The 13,595-nt window shown below is 52.5% G+C and overlaps 7 protein-coding genes across 7 annotated transcripts; 3 read left to right on the top strand and 4 right to left on the bottom strand.

Annotated features, from left to right (window-relative positions):
* Positions 1-489: 489 nt before the first annotated feature.
* Positions 490-1,002, bottom strand: BDW47DRAFT_101125 (uncharacterized protein). The gene has a single exon (XM_024811599.1). It carries the CDS (start codon positions 769-771, stop codon positions 559-561), a length of 213 nt encoding a protein of 70 aa, XP_024674458.1. The 5' UTR covers positions 772-1,002; the 3' UTR covers positions 490-558.
* Positions 1,003-1,372: 370 nt separating this feature from the next.
* On the top strand, positions 1,373-4,586 carry BDW47DRAFT_101124 (putative membrane bound cation transporter). The gene is made up of 8 exons (XM_024811598.1): positions 1,373-1,779; positions 1,862-2,351; positions 2,383-2,385; positions 2,493-2,508; positions 2,557-2,736; positions 2,786-4,028; positions 4,084-4,270; positions 4,319-4,586. The coding sequence occupies exons 1-8, from the start codon at positions 1,776-1,778 to the stop codon at positions 4,368-4,370; spliced, it is 2,175 nt and encodes a 724-aa protein (XP_024674457.1). The 5' UTR covers positions 1,373-1,775; the 3' UTR covers positions 4,371-4,586.
* A 3,741-nt stretch (positions 4,587-8,327) lies between these two features.
* On the top strand, positions 8,328-8,943 carry BDW47DRAFT_101121 (WW domain protein; the record flags this gene model as incomplete). Its single annotated transcript, XM_024811597.1, has 2 exons — positions 8,328-8,682; positions 8,745-8,943. 2 exons carry the CDS (start codon positions 8,328-8,330, stop codon positions 8,837-8,839), a joined length of 450 nt encoding a protein of 149 aa, XP_024674456.1. The 3' UTR covers positions 8,840-8,943.
* A 137-nt stretch (positions 8,944-9,080) lies between these two features.
* Positions 9,081-10,777, bottom strand: BDW47DRAFT_101119 (zinc-binding alcohol dehydrogenase family protein). Its single transcript, XM_024811596.1, has 2 exons — positions 9,171-10,777; positions 9,081-9,113 (listed from the first exon to the last, which is right to left on the bottom strand). The coding sequence occupies exon 1, from the start codon at positions 10,672-10,674 to the stop codon at positions 9,607-9,609; it is 1,068 nt and encodes a 355-aa protein (XP_024674454.1). The 5' UTR covers positions 10,675-10,777; the 3' UTR covers positions 9,081-9,113; positions 9,171-9,606.
* Positions 9,102-9,560, top strand: BDW47DRAFT_123466 (uncharacterized protein; the record flags this gene model as incomplete). Its single annotated transcript, XM_024816057.1, has 4 exons — positions 9,102-9,113; positions 9,171-9,235; positions 9,301-9,387; positions 9,464-9,560. 4 exons carry the CDS (start codon positions 9,102-9,104, stop codon positions 9,558-9,560), a joined length of 261 nt encoding a protein of 86 aa, XP_024674455.1.
* Positions 10,778-11,186: 409 nt separating the features above from the next.
* Positions 11,187-12,271, bottom strand: BDW47DRAFT_134811 (class I SAM-dependent methyltransferase; the record flags this gene model as incomplete). The annotated part of the gene is made up of 1 exon (XM_024818172.1): positions 11,187-12,271. The coding sequence occupies exon 1, from the start codon at positions 11,997-11,999 to the stop codon at positions 11,187-11,189; it is 813 nt and encodes a 270-aa protein (XP_024674453.1). The 5' UTR covers positions 12,000-12,271.
* Positions 12,237-13,585, bottom strand: BDW47DRAFT_115854 (Zn(II)2Cys6 transcription factor domain-containing protein; the record flags this gene model as incomplete). Its single annotated transcript, XM_024814843.1, has 2 exons — positions 12,237-12,791; positions 12,839-13,585. 2 exons carry the CDS (start codon positions 13,583-13,585, stop codon positions 12,237-12,239), a joined length of 1,302 nt encoding a protein of 433 aa, XP_024674452.1.
* Positions 13,586-13,595: the final 10 nt, after the last annotated feature.

Below are 13,595 nucleotides of genomic sequence, written 5' to 3'. Positions count from 1 at the left end.
TGTCTTGCTATTCGCTATGTTATTGCTTACTTTCCTTTATCTTGCGACTCACTTCTTCCTTTCGCATTTATGGGAAGTTATAGGACGCTAAACTATTGTATTATTTGACAGCATTAGCGTGCTTAGAATAGACCCCTAGACATGTAACTCTTATACTTGTCGGAAAAGATATGTTGTGGACGGCTGTTACCCAAGAGCGATATATCACCATGACGTCATCCGAGAATTCGGCTAGCATTCATTCGTGCTGCGCCGACGTTAGGTATCGTTGTAATCGAATCAGCGGGACCAGGACATCACAGCATAGTGGCTGGCATATGAGGTAAGGATTACGACGATGATTCTATAGTGAGCGAAATATAGCACCTTTTGTTATCATTAGGATGCTGCGAGGAGTCAACAAGGCAGAAGCACTGGACACGAGAGACGCAAGGTAACTTCCACCAATCAAACAGCTCTGGAGAAGCTCCTCCGTTGCCATTGATGACAGCAGTGGCGCAGCTGTGATTCATAGGATCAGCCACTGTGGCGCAGTCACACCTTCCTCGCTTTGGAGACCTAAGCAACCCCGCCAGGGGCAGTCATCGCTGTCCGGTGGAACAATTGATGTGAACCACGGTCGCATCGCAGTCTACCACGGACACCCACGATAAAGATAGAAGCCTGAAAGACTGACCCGACTGGCTCAGGCAGCCAGCCGGAAAGAATTCTGGTCGGGACAGCGACCCCTGATACGGAATAGGCCAATAATAGTGCTGATCGGCCTTGCATTGTGAGGCAAAGACGATCTAACCCTTTGCGTGATGGGTGGGTTCTGGAGGGCCCGTGGACGGGTCAGGGACTCAGGGTTTTCGGAGGACTAACTCTGGAGGGACTAGAGGTAGGGACTGGACCAGAGGCAATTGTGGTCCGCAATCATGGACAACATTCCAGTACCACGCTTATCGACCAATTCTGTTCCGTCGCCTTATAGGGAATCCGGAAGGATTGTGAGACGGTCTCCTAGTATTTTCCTGATCGGACCCTCCTTACAGGTTCGATAGGCAGATCTATTCTGTCGTAGAATTGAACAAAGTGGACAAAGGGAGCCTGGTCACTATGCATGTTGACTTTTTTTCTTGGTGTTTGTTTTTCGCTTACTCCGTATCTCCTGAAGTCGACGGGTGGAGATTGACCCAGTTTTCTCAAGGAGATCATAGAAGTCTGGACTGGCCGTAATTGATAACTTTGTCTGTAACAAGGGGCGTTTCAGGCAACCGAGTAAACAAGCCTCTTCGACCAACAACGGGAGACAACCTAGTCCTTGTTGGATGGGAAGGAATCGTATACTCAATCTCGGCAATAGATCAGGATGGAATTTTCTCGACGACCCGTGCGGACTAGGTCGACAGAGGGAAAGACTGGAGCCTCCATGATATTGGACTAACCGGACTAATGCGTGGCGACTCAGGTGTCTGCGGATTTCGCCTGGATGCCTGAGTGTGATTGGGTGGGGAGGACGATCATCATGCCTTGGCACCTCAGGCTTCGGCGCCCGTGATTTGATGGCCAAGGGGGATTTCTTCATAAAACGGGCCACATCGCTTTTTAAACTTGATCTGACCGAAGCTTGACGTGCTTGTCGACGGGTATCGTATCTGATTTCCAAGGTCCCATATTTCTTCCCATCCTCCCCATCTTCTCTATCCTCTCCATCCCCTTTTCCATCACAGTCATCACCAAACAAGGCCTCTTTTTTGCCTTCCCGGTTCTCACCAGCCGTTGTCCTGAAATACATGCGTGAGTTGCCCGATCCTATCCCCTACAACTACTCCACTTCATCGATATCTAGGGAAATGTGACTAATCTTGGCGTGTTCTAGACCGGATTCACTCGTGGGCGAAAGCTCACGCGTCTACCCCCAACGCCAACCCCAACGAGTTCCCGACTGGCGTCTCCGATCATCCTCCCACCGACGATGAACCGCCTTCAGGTCAGCATGGGGAAGTGAAGCAAGAGACCAAGGGTGACCCGGCTCCCCCGGGCCCCGATGGACAGTCAAACATGGAAACCTCCTCCAAACCCGGACTGGTCACCCGCATGAGAAATGGCTCCGTCCGCTTCGTGGATCATACCAAGACCGCCCTCTTTCACAGCTGGGTCAATGTCCTGCTCATTTTTGTCCCCGCGGGCATCGCCGTTGCAGCAGCCGGTCTGGACCCCGTCATCATTTTCGCTTTGAATGCCGTGGCTATCATCCCGCTGGCTGGCTTGCTTAGCCATGCCACCGAATGTGTGGCCTGTCGCCTTGGAGACACCATCGGTGCGCTCATCAACGTGACCTTTGGTAATGCCGTGGAATTGATTATCTTGTATGATCCCCTTCTTCTTTGTTTATTGATTCATGTACCCTTTTTTTTTTTTTTTTTTTTTTTTTGCGTCATACTAACTTCTACGTAGCATGTAAGTCATAGATGCCTCAGGTTTCAGGTGTTGTACTAATCCCCCGTAAGCATTGCTCTAGTCAAGGTATATTCCACACTATACATCCAGACAGATCCATTCTAACAAACACAGAATGAAATCCGTATCGTTCAGGCGTCGCTCTTGGGCTCCATCCTGGCCAACCTGCTGTTGATTCTTGGCATGGCCTTCCTCCTGGGTGGTCTCCGCTTCCGGGAACAGATCTACAACAGCACCGTTACCCAGATGAGCGCCTGTCTCCTCAGTCTCAGTGTCATGAGTCTACTATTGCCCGTCAGTATCCTCCATCATCTCTCCTTGGCCCACGCTAACCCACCCCCAGACGGCCTTCCACGCATCCTGGACGGATAAGGTGAAAGCAGACAAATTCACCCTCCAAGTCAGCCGTGGCACAAGCGTCGTCCTTCTTCTCGTGTACATCTTGTACATTATCTTCCAGCTCAAGTCGCATGCCTATCTCTACGCCAGCATCCCCCAGCAGATCATCGACGAAGAGTCTCACCCCGGCGTGCTGGCCGATTTGATGAACTCCTCGTCGGATTCGTCCAGCAGTTCGTCGGATGAGTCTGATGATACCACCACCTCGTGGACGACGGCGAAACGGATCAAGCGCGCCATGAAGTATCGCCGGCGCCGCAAGTCTAGCACCAGCTCGAAGGGAACCTCGTCGCACCAGTCCATTCAAAAGCGCTTGACGTCCGACCTACCCTCAGGGTCTGTCGTTGGTTCGAGCTCCAGCCATCAGGACATCCCCGGCGGCCCCTTAGCCGTCGACTTCGGCGATGACGCCCGCTACGAGGCCGACACCGACGCGCCACGATCCCACGAGCCGCAGACCCGAGATTTTGGCCATCTGCCCACCGCCAAGGACTTGAAGAAGGGCGAACGCAAATCGAAGCGTCGCGAGCAGAAGAAAAAGAGGCGCCCAGAAGACCAGGACCCCGCCCCAGCGGCGGCCGACGCGCCGGTCGTTTCCTGGCCGTCGTTGAAATCCCACCAGTCCAGCCCGGCGCATCCTTACGGCATGGCTACTACTGGCGAGGGCACATCCGACCAGCCCAAGCCGTGGTCCTCCTTCCGCCCCAACTTCCCCTCGCTGTTAACCAACACAGTCTTCTCGAACCCCCAGGCCTCGAGCCCCGTTACTCCAGGCGAGGGCGGCAATACCAGCGGGCTGCGTCGCACCCACTCCCTGCCTAGCCACATGAACCGCCCCCCGCCGGTCGGCAACGCCGTCCAGTTCGCCCGCGGTGCCGCCCGCATGCCGTCGACCGTCGATCCGTCGGCGCCTGTTACTCCGGAGCACCCGGAAGCGGAAATGTCGCGCACGGCGGCCGTAGTGATGTTGCTGATTTCCACCGCCCTGGTCGCCGTATGTGCCGAATTCCTGGTAGACGCCATTCCCGCCATGATCGAAAGCTCCAATGTCAGCGAGGCTTTTATCGGGCTGATTATCCTGCCCATCGTGGGTAACGCCGCGGAACACGTAACCGCCGTCACAGTCGCCACCAAGAACAAGATGGACTTGTCCATTGGTGTGTCTGTTGGCAGTAGTATCCAGATCGGTGTGTTCCTTCCTTCCTTCCTTGTTATATCTGATAAGCATACTAACTCTGGCAGCTATCTTCGTCACTCCCCTGGTCGTCATCCTCGGATGGTGCATGGACAAGGAAATGACATTGTACTTTACCCTGTTCGAAACTGTGTGTCTGTTCGTCACGGCATTCGTGGTCAACTTCCTTGTGTTGGATGGCCGCAGCAACTACCTCGAGGGAGCGCTGCTGGTCGCCAGTTATGTGATTATCGCGTAAGTTTATTACTCCCTTGAGAGATTTGGATGATGCTAACTAGTTAGACTGGCTTCCTTCTTCTATCCCGATAGCAGCGAGACGAGCACGGCGATCTAGTTGCTGATCGTAGTCTCGACTGTATCAATCAACGTCAATGTTTTTGTCGTGGAGGAGATTGCGTTGTGCGAGGAGTAACAGTGTGTGTTGATGTGGTGTGTGGTGGGTGTGGTTATGTTGATGGTCGATAGTAGATTGCCAAGCTCTAAGAGATCTAAAACTGGCTTTTTCTTGGACTAATAATTATTGATATTACGATGATGATAATTACCTCTATTGTGTCCCCTCTTCTACTTACTTGATTCATGGATCTCAATTAGTCCCCCCCCCAGTAGGGAACTAGCCAAGACATTGTATACACCCAGCGACAAACAGACAGACCAATAGCGATACCCCGTGCGGCACACCTTATCCTCCATCTGCTTCTGCATCAATAGTACAGTATCTAGTATTTCACGGCAACATGATCAGTAACATAGGCAAGGTATCTCCTAGGTAGGTAGGGACATACCTCGCACCAAAGACTCACTCACATTCTGTAGGGAGTAAGAACGAGATACACTCCATTGGTAGATTGGTATTTTGTCTAGCGGGGATAAAAAAACCCCTTATCAAGGACCGGCTACCTAGTATTTAGTGTTTATTATCTTACTTTCATTCGATCTTCAAAAAACCTTTCGACTACGAGAATTGATCCTAAGAGGCTGAGAATAAATATTTGTTCCATGGTAGGTACCATACCATCCTAGGTACCCTTGTATACACTCAACTGTTTCATTTCCCTGATGTACTTTGAACGTGTCTATCCTGTGCTCGTAGCTCCATAGACCCATGCCGAAAGACCCACAAAAGCTGGCATATTCTAGTCCCAAATGACTCAAAAGTCTGCACGGAAGATCCCCGGAGAAAACCATCCCCTCTATGACAGGTGTGGGTATTCATCGTGATTAGCTTTCCCTGGATCAACGCGGGACACAGATAGATAGATAGAAACATTAAGGCAGGCCCCATGCTCGTTAGCGGAAAGTTCAATATGTGAGACTGGTTTTGTTTGCGGTTCGAATGGTAGATCCTGTCTGACACTATGTCTACTAATTCTGTCTCTCATACCTGTCACACTATCTAATCTAGTCAGTCATCTGAGACGAGCCCTTGTAAGAGCGGAGGCTAAGAAATATGGTCTATATTATACCTAGATCTATTGGCAGCGGTGTAAGAGAAAAGATAATGATGGATGTAGCTTCGACATCAGTGTTGTAGTCTGAAGGTGTGCTGGTTATACTACTTGTCCAAAAAGATGGTAAACTATATCCAGTCTCCTTACTTGACATCTCCAAAGCATTCCTATACATATATTATCTCATGACCGCTATGTCAAACGCCGACCCGCGTTTGGTATAGGGTTTGACTTGCCTGATCCCCCCAGCATGAATGACCCGTGAGAACTAACCAGTAGACTATATAGCTTGATTCATGTCCCCACTGTTTGTCCCACTTGACACGACCAATCTTCCGCTGGGTCATCATGATACAATGTATAGGGTTTGCTATGTACAAGACCTCTTTTACTCCTCAGCGGCTAGTGATACTACACCCAGTAATAATTGACTATTTCAGGGCCTCGTCGCGTATAGTAGTAACCGCATACCAGTATAGAACTGATTTCCACCATTCTGGTTATGTAGTTGTAGATATATGAGACTCGAGAAGGAGTTATACAGAATTTGTCAAGTGTTGGTAGCACATCAGGCACAGTGCCGATTTGATGTATCGACATGGTTCTTACAGACTGGAAGGATATTCTTTAGACGTCAGAGAAACGAATAGTCAGAACTATACTTTGCTAAAAATTGGCCCTCTTCATAATCCTACTCAGCGGCCTTATATTTAGCAGACTTCTAGAGCTAGGGTTCGAATATTTACTGAGATGAAGATCGACCAACTAGCTGAAAAAAGAAAATAAAAGAGAGAAGCCGCCTTACGCTCCGGCTTTAGAACTGAAGTTCCTTCTTTGTTGTAAGGTAGTCTTGTCTTCTGCATATATACAGACAGGGGTTTGAGCCTGTGCTTAGGCGTGTAGGCCCCAGTGACAAGTTCTTATATCAAGTACAGCCGTTGACTCCTGATTCTCACAGCCTACTAAATAAGGTAAGTAAGTCTATACTACGTATCACCATGATGTGCTTTAGATACAGCTACCTAAGGTTTAAACGGTAATGGAAGAATTGTCTACTTCAAAGTTTCATAGCTCCATCAGTTTATGGGATATGGACCCAGAAATGAAAAGACAGGGTTATTTCTAAATAAAACTATATGTATCATCTCTACAGGTCTCAAATAATCAGAAGCAGTCGTATTTTGGGATCACTGGATTCTTGCAGATCACCGTGAATCCTGACCCAGCTCCAGACCCCATTCGGATACGATTCTGGCTACCCGGCCCCAAGCCCGACCCCAAACCTTCACTGGATAGGGGCAGTCCGGGACAGATCTTCGGGGAAAATCCTGTCATTCTAGGCTAGCACTCTTGTCATCTCCCCACGTCTTATAATGTACGGAGTACGGCACATCATGGATATAACTGGTTATGGATGTACAGATGACAGCTTGAGTGAACCAAGACAAAATAGGCAAGGCACTAAATTTGCCTCAGACAGGAGCACTCAGTGCGGAAATGCCGCAGTCTCTGAGCCACAAATCACGTATCGATACAACCGTGTCCTTCCTGCCCTCACCTGCGGTTACTGCATACTCGGTACATAGTCGGTGTACGGAGTACTCTGTCCATCAACACCCGCCTCCTTAGTGACACCTGCCAACTTAGTGATCCACCAATATGATGTAGGCCAAAAATAACACAAATCCAGTAAAAGGGGGCGGGACATATTAAACCCAACTGAGCTTGGTAGAGCAGAAATAGTATCAAGGAGAGAAAAAGAATGGAATGGAATGATGGAATGGAGAAAATCGTAGAAGATGGAAAGAATATGGATGCCTGGAAAAGGGGGTGAATGATGGTGGCTGAGTCTGTTAACGCTGGTGTGGCTGGTGCGGGGCAATATTGGTGTTTGATTGGCTGATGAGGTGGTACTGCTGTGGCGCCAAGGTCTGCCTAAGGCAGATGTGGGGTCTGTTTGTTGTTTCTGCAGCTTTCTAACAGTAGTGGGGCAGGTTGTGGACATGTCATTCTTTTTTTTTGATTGAGAGGGTTCTGTGCATTGTGTGATTCTGTTTTACATGACTTGAAGGTACAGTACAATATCATATAGTATGGTGTCATATGGGATCGTATACTACACGGAGCAGTATCGGATAGGATAGCATGGAGTACAGAATGATATCGTGTTTTTAGGGCTGCCAGGGTGAGACAGACTAGATTATGTCGCTGCCTGATGCATCTCGAGATAGTACTAACGCTGTGGGGCTGTCTCCTCTTCCTCAATAGTCCATACTCTTCGAACTCATCCTGTCATCTGTACCCTTCCCAACATTCCCCCCTACCAATGGTTTCAGTGTTAGCCCATGTTGGGATGGTCTGCATGCCCCTCCCTCTATCAAGCTAGCCATGCGTAACATACGTGTACACAGTGTAGTCGTACCCCTCGATCACCAGACCTGCCCACCCGGACATATATAAAGGTCGTAGCAGACACCTTTCCCTTTCCTCCCAACCATCCTACACTATACCACCCGCCCTCCCACCCTCACTTACAAAGAAAGAACAAAATGGCCCACTACGGCGAAGCCCCCGCCTACTACGCCGACCAGCGGCCTCCCTACAGCGAGCGCCCCTCGTATGGCGATCAACCTCCCTATGGAGAGCGTCCTCCCTACGGAGAGCGTCCTCCCTATGGAGACCGTCCTTCCTACGGCGGCGAACGCCCTCCCTACGACCGTCCCCCCTACGACCGCCCTCCCTACGAAGACCAGCGCCCCCCCTACGCCGGAGGCGAGCGGTCCTACGGCTCCCCGTCTCCCTACGGCGCGCCGCCGCCGCCCTCCGCACGCCCGCCCACCATGCCCCCTCCGCCTCTCCCCTACGGCTGGGCCCAGGAGTGGGAGCCCAGCACACGCCGCGCCTTCTTCTTTGAGACTGCCTCCGGCCGCTCGCAGTGGGAAGCCCCCATCGCGGACTCGGAGTACGGCTCCCGCGATATGCCCCCGCCGGGTGGTGGTTACTACGGTGGTGCGCCGCACGGAGAGAGCGGGTATCCCCCTCAGGGTGGGGAGGGGTATCCTCCTCAGGAGGGATACTCGGAGCACAAGGAGAAGAAGGACAAGGGGCTGAGTGATAATGCGAAGATGGCGATGATGGGAGTGGGTGGTTTGGCTGTTGGCGCTGGTGTCGGGGCGTTGGTGGCGCATGAACTTGGTATGTTCCTTCTTTTATTTTTCTTTCCCTTTCTGATAGGAGGCCGATCTAACTTGGTACAGGCGAAGATTCCAGCTCTGATGAGGAGGAGAAAGAGGAGCGGGAGGAAGAGAGGGAAGAGGCGTATTCGGACCGTGAAGAGTCTGATGATTGGTGATTTATGTCGAGCGGATTCTAGATTTTTGGGTTTGTTTGGTGCTTGGGATTTAGCTTATTATCAGGATGGAATACATTAAATTGATCTTTTTTATTTACCTCCTACATTTGTCTTGGGATCTGGTCGATCGATGCGGGTGGACCCGTGATGGAACTAGCTGGTATGATGTCATGATTGACTCGTATACACCCCACCTCAACACGATAAATAGACAGGATCAGCCTTCAACCTGATCAGAATTCGAATCGGTATGCAGTACATTATGATCCGTTACGTATGCCACACTCCCCCAATTCGCTTTCTGGCTACAAGGTTACTAAGTAATGAATAGACCATCGTGATCAATTACGACTCGCTCGACGCGTATAACGCGCATGGCAGCCAGATGGAGGCATTGTACGTCGCTTGCTCCCATATGCCCTCCTGACAGTACTCCAGGGTCTCTTTTAACTGTAGAGCAGCGTGAAGACGGCCTTCGAGCAGAAAGGCGCAACGGAGCACACGCTGTTTATCTCGACGAGGAGCTTGCCGCCTATTCATACGACGTCGTGGGTTATCATTCTTTCTTTCTTTTTTTTTTTTCTTTCATGTTCACTTTCTGAAGGAACAATCTAACTAATATAGTTTTGTGGCCCCTGATACGGTGACGCTGGATGAGCTCAAGGCAGTGCGACGTGTGTTCCCCAAGGGAGTCAATGTGGAGATCCATCAGGAGGCTTGATGCCTATCATATACAGTATAACAATGTTCACAAGCAATGATATAAATCAATCAGTCTCCCCAACATTATAAACCAACTTCACCCCATTAACCCTCCCCGCCCTCATCTCCTCCAGCCCCTCCAACACCCCCCTCAACCCCCCCTCCCCAACCCTCATCGCATGCGGCACGACCTTCCCCTCAGCAAACAACCCCTCCGCAAGCGCCCAAAACCGCCTCGAAAACGCCAGATCCTCCGCACTCGCCTCAAAGACTCTATCCCCCAGGCGAAACTCCTTCCCAATCGCCGTATACCCCATCGTCGACCGGCTATTGACATTCGCTCGCTCAATCTCCACCAGCAACAGCGCACTGTACTCCCCGCCCTGCGACGATAGCGCCTTATCGCAGTATGCGGCGGTAGACTCTAGCGACACACAGTCCAGGCACAGGCGCAGCTTGTCGTCTGTGATTTCACGGATTCGCAAGGCAGCGGACTCGTCTCGGGAGTTGAAGACCTCGTCTGCGCCTAGCGCGCGCACCATATCGAAATGCTGCGGCGAGCATGTCGCTATCACGCGGTACCCGGATAGCTTCGCGAATTGCACTGCCAGCGCCCCCGTCGCGGTCGACGCCCCATAAATCAACACCGCCTCTTGCTCGGACTCTGACTCCCCCCGGGACTCCCCAGGCCACGTCATCCCCAAACTCTGATACAGCGCCTGGCCCACGGTAGTGACGCCGACACCCAGCGTCGCCGCCTCCTGAAAAGACAGATTATCCGGGATCCGCATCTGCGTGCCAACCGGCACGACGATATACTCCGCGAAAGCGCCGTCCTCGGGCTGCTCGGCGTTGCATCCGTGCGCGCAGCCGCAGATGCGGTCACCCTTTTTGAGACCTGTGGATGAGGCCGCTGTTGGGCTGAGGGCTTCGACTGTGCCAGAGTAGTCGCACCCGGCGAGAACCCCTGGTGGCGCGATCGCCGCGATGTTCTTCCAGTCTGTGGGGTTCAGGGCGACGCTGGCGGTTTTCACGAGGATGTAGCCGTCGCGGAGGGTGGGGAGGGGTCGGGTGGTTGTCAGGGTTGCTGTTTTGGAGGGGGTCACGATGAGGGCTTTTTGGGTGGGAGACATGTTTGCGGTAGATTTGGTTTGAAGGATTGGTTTGGGGAATTGGCTTGGGGGTGTTGGGATGATGGTTATTTGGGGGATAGTGGGCGTGTGCGGTGGCTTTATAGATCTGTATAGGCGGTTCTGAAGGGGATAGTCAGATGGATGATATATTCGATGACAAATGATGTCTAATCTCAGCATCTTAGCTTCGAGAGGATGATTAGTATATTCTGGAAGATTTATAATCTAGTGATTTGGCGCTGTGTTTGATTATAAATGGCATCCCAGCCACGTTGTTAATAGTGAAGGGATCACTTCCCTTGCCCTGTATTACTACTGAATAGGGTTAGGTTGCGATCGCCAAGATCGGTTCGTCTTGTTGATCAGAAGGGCCTTGACGTCGGGTTTGTGGAACGAGAGTAATATGTCCTTGGTGGGGGGGCTGTCGGTCATGTTTGGTTTTATGTACAATTAAAATGTCTACATCTTTACTGGAGTGGTAGATATCGATTGGTATCGCGTCAAGTGTTAACTCACTTGAAACAGACAATCTCCCCATGAAGTACCCCAAACCACCCCTGTTCATTCATCACCCACTCCCTCCACCCACGCGCCATGCTCTCCAATTCCTGCGCAGTCGCCCATCCACCCTCCAGCGCCATAGTCGTAAACCCCGACGACTGAGCCCGTTCCGCCATCGTACCGCCCCAGTACTCGCGCTCCTCAGGCGTGCTGAAGCACCACGTCCCCGTCGACTTCTGGATTCTTCCCACCGGGAACCCAGCCTCCTGGGCCCACGTGTGAATGTACGACCCCGGGGTTGGATGCCCTCCCCTCTCCTTGGCCATTCGCTCAGTCACCGCGTGCCACGTTTGGATCCCCTGGTTTTCAGGATACCAGCTGAAAGCGGCCGACTCGCGCGCGGCGACGACGCCGCCGTTGGGCTTGGCGACGCGGCGCATCTCGCGCAGGGCTTGGATCGGGTCCGCGATGTGTTGTAGGACCTGGTGCACGTGGACTAGGTCGAAGCTGTTGTCGGGGAATGCGAGCGAATGGATGTCCCCGACGCGAAAATCGATGTTCGTGACCCCTTCGCGAGAGGCGAACGATCGCGCCTCGTCTAGAGGATCGGGGACGTACTCGATCCCTGTCACGTGGCCGTTGGGAGCCCGCTTGGCGAGGTCGACGCTGATTGACCCGGGTCCGCAGCCGATGTCGAGGATGGTCATGTCGGAGCGGAGGTGCGGGATGAGGTACGGTGTTGAGTTGGCGACGGTGCGCCAGCTGTGGGTTTGGAGGACTGAGGCGGCATGGTCTGTAGCGTAGACGGCCTTTGAGTGGGCCATCTTGGATGAGTGTGAGAAGGTTGTGAAGAAAAGAATTTGGGTTGGTGAAGTCCGTTGATCGTCCCAAGCTCGACGATCTAGGGTTTATTTATATGCGGCGGATGCGCCGGTGGGGTCCTCCTCGGAGTCCCCACTCGGAGTTCCGAGGTCATACGGGGCCGAGAGTTCGCATGACGACAGACTTTCTGTCTTGGTATCTCTTGGCCCCGTGACGATCGCCATCTGTTGAATGCTCTGCTAGCATCCGTGGAGGTGCGAACACACGCCAAAAATCATCATCCCGAATTCATCCAGTGTTTGGGCCCAGCGCTCGATCCTCGCTCTCCGTTCGGTCGATCCCGTCTCTGCAGACTTCCACAGCTCAGAGATCTCGAAGATCCCGTCCTCCCAGTCCAGCAGATACTTGTCGTACGTCCTTTCCCACCCGTCGCGGCTGCGCGCAATCCAAAGTTCTTTGTCTTCCGGCGCGTACACTCCCCTCATCTCATCCGCACCAAAATTGGGAAGCAGCCGGTCCGCGTTGTACACGCTGTTAAAAAGGTACATGGCTAGGATTGTGCGTCGTTTCGCAGCCACCACGATCCAGGACTCCCACGACGGTCGCGCGTGTGCGACCTCAGCCGTGCAGAAGAGGCCATTGCAGGCGGTGCGGGCTGCAAGCTCCATCAGAGTGATCATCGTCTTGTCGTTGACAGCGTCAGAGGAGTTGCGTGGGGAGAAATACATCATGATCGAGTAAAGGAGGTAAGCCTGGAAAGCCGACAGTTGGTCAAAGTCGTGCGGGCTAGTCGGCTGGGCATGGGTTAGAGAACGTCAAATATGGGGGATGGCCGTGATACCTCTGCAGCCAGCCGTTCCATCTCCCTCTCCACGGTGCTTATCACCATCGCCTCACTCCCAGGCACCGCTTGCTCCCATAGCCGGACCAAACTATAGCAGTTGGCCAGCGACTGGGGCATTTCGCGGCCGGTTATCTGCGCCCAGTGTATGATCGGTGGAAGACCACCGTCCTTCAACATGAACCGTGGGTAAGTAGCCAGGACTCGCGAAATGTATTGTAGCGTGAACGGGTTATAGACCTTGGGAATCTCCTCCTGTCCCAAGGGAGGGAGGATATACGGTCTCAGCCATCGGTCCCGAATATCCCCCGCATTTGCGCTCGGGACTAGACTGATGTCGACAAAGTTGAAGGAGGATGCAGATTGATTGGAGCCCCTTGTTCCCACGTGTCTGTGCGGTGGGACCGGGGAATGCCAGATGGAGCCGCTCGTACTAGGGGCTACAGGGGTGGGCATCTCGGGGAGTGGATCAATCGACCGCGTACCCACCATCGATACATCAGGATACGACTCTGAGACTGGATCTTCGATAGCAGTATGATACGCCGTGGCAGGACCCGAGTTGCTACTTCCGCCGAGAACAGGATACACGCACGCTCGACGCGACACCCGGCAGCGAGAACAGACCGGTCGGTCGAGGCTGCAGCGGACCTTGGATTTGGTGCAGCTCTGACATGCCTTTTTGCGTGGAGGTGCCCCCTGTCGCTTTCTGTGGGATGGTGGACTGGAGAACGGTTCTGGGCCCATTCCTGATGTG

The sequence above is a fragment of the Aspergillus candidus genome (assembly GCF_002847045.1).
Source record: "Aspergillus candidus strain CBS 102.13 unplaced genomic scaffold BDW47scaffold_8, whole genome shotgun sequence".
Taxonomy (NCBI): domain Eukaryota; kingdom Fungi; phylum Ascomycota; class Eurotiomycetes; order Eurotiales; family Aspergillaceae; genus Aspergillus; species Aspergillus candidus.
Note: the sequence above shows the minus strand (reverse complement) of the source record. Positions and strands in the feature narration are given on the sequence as shown.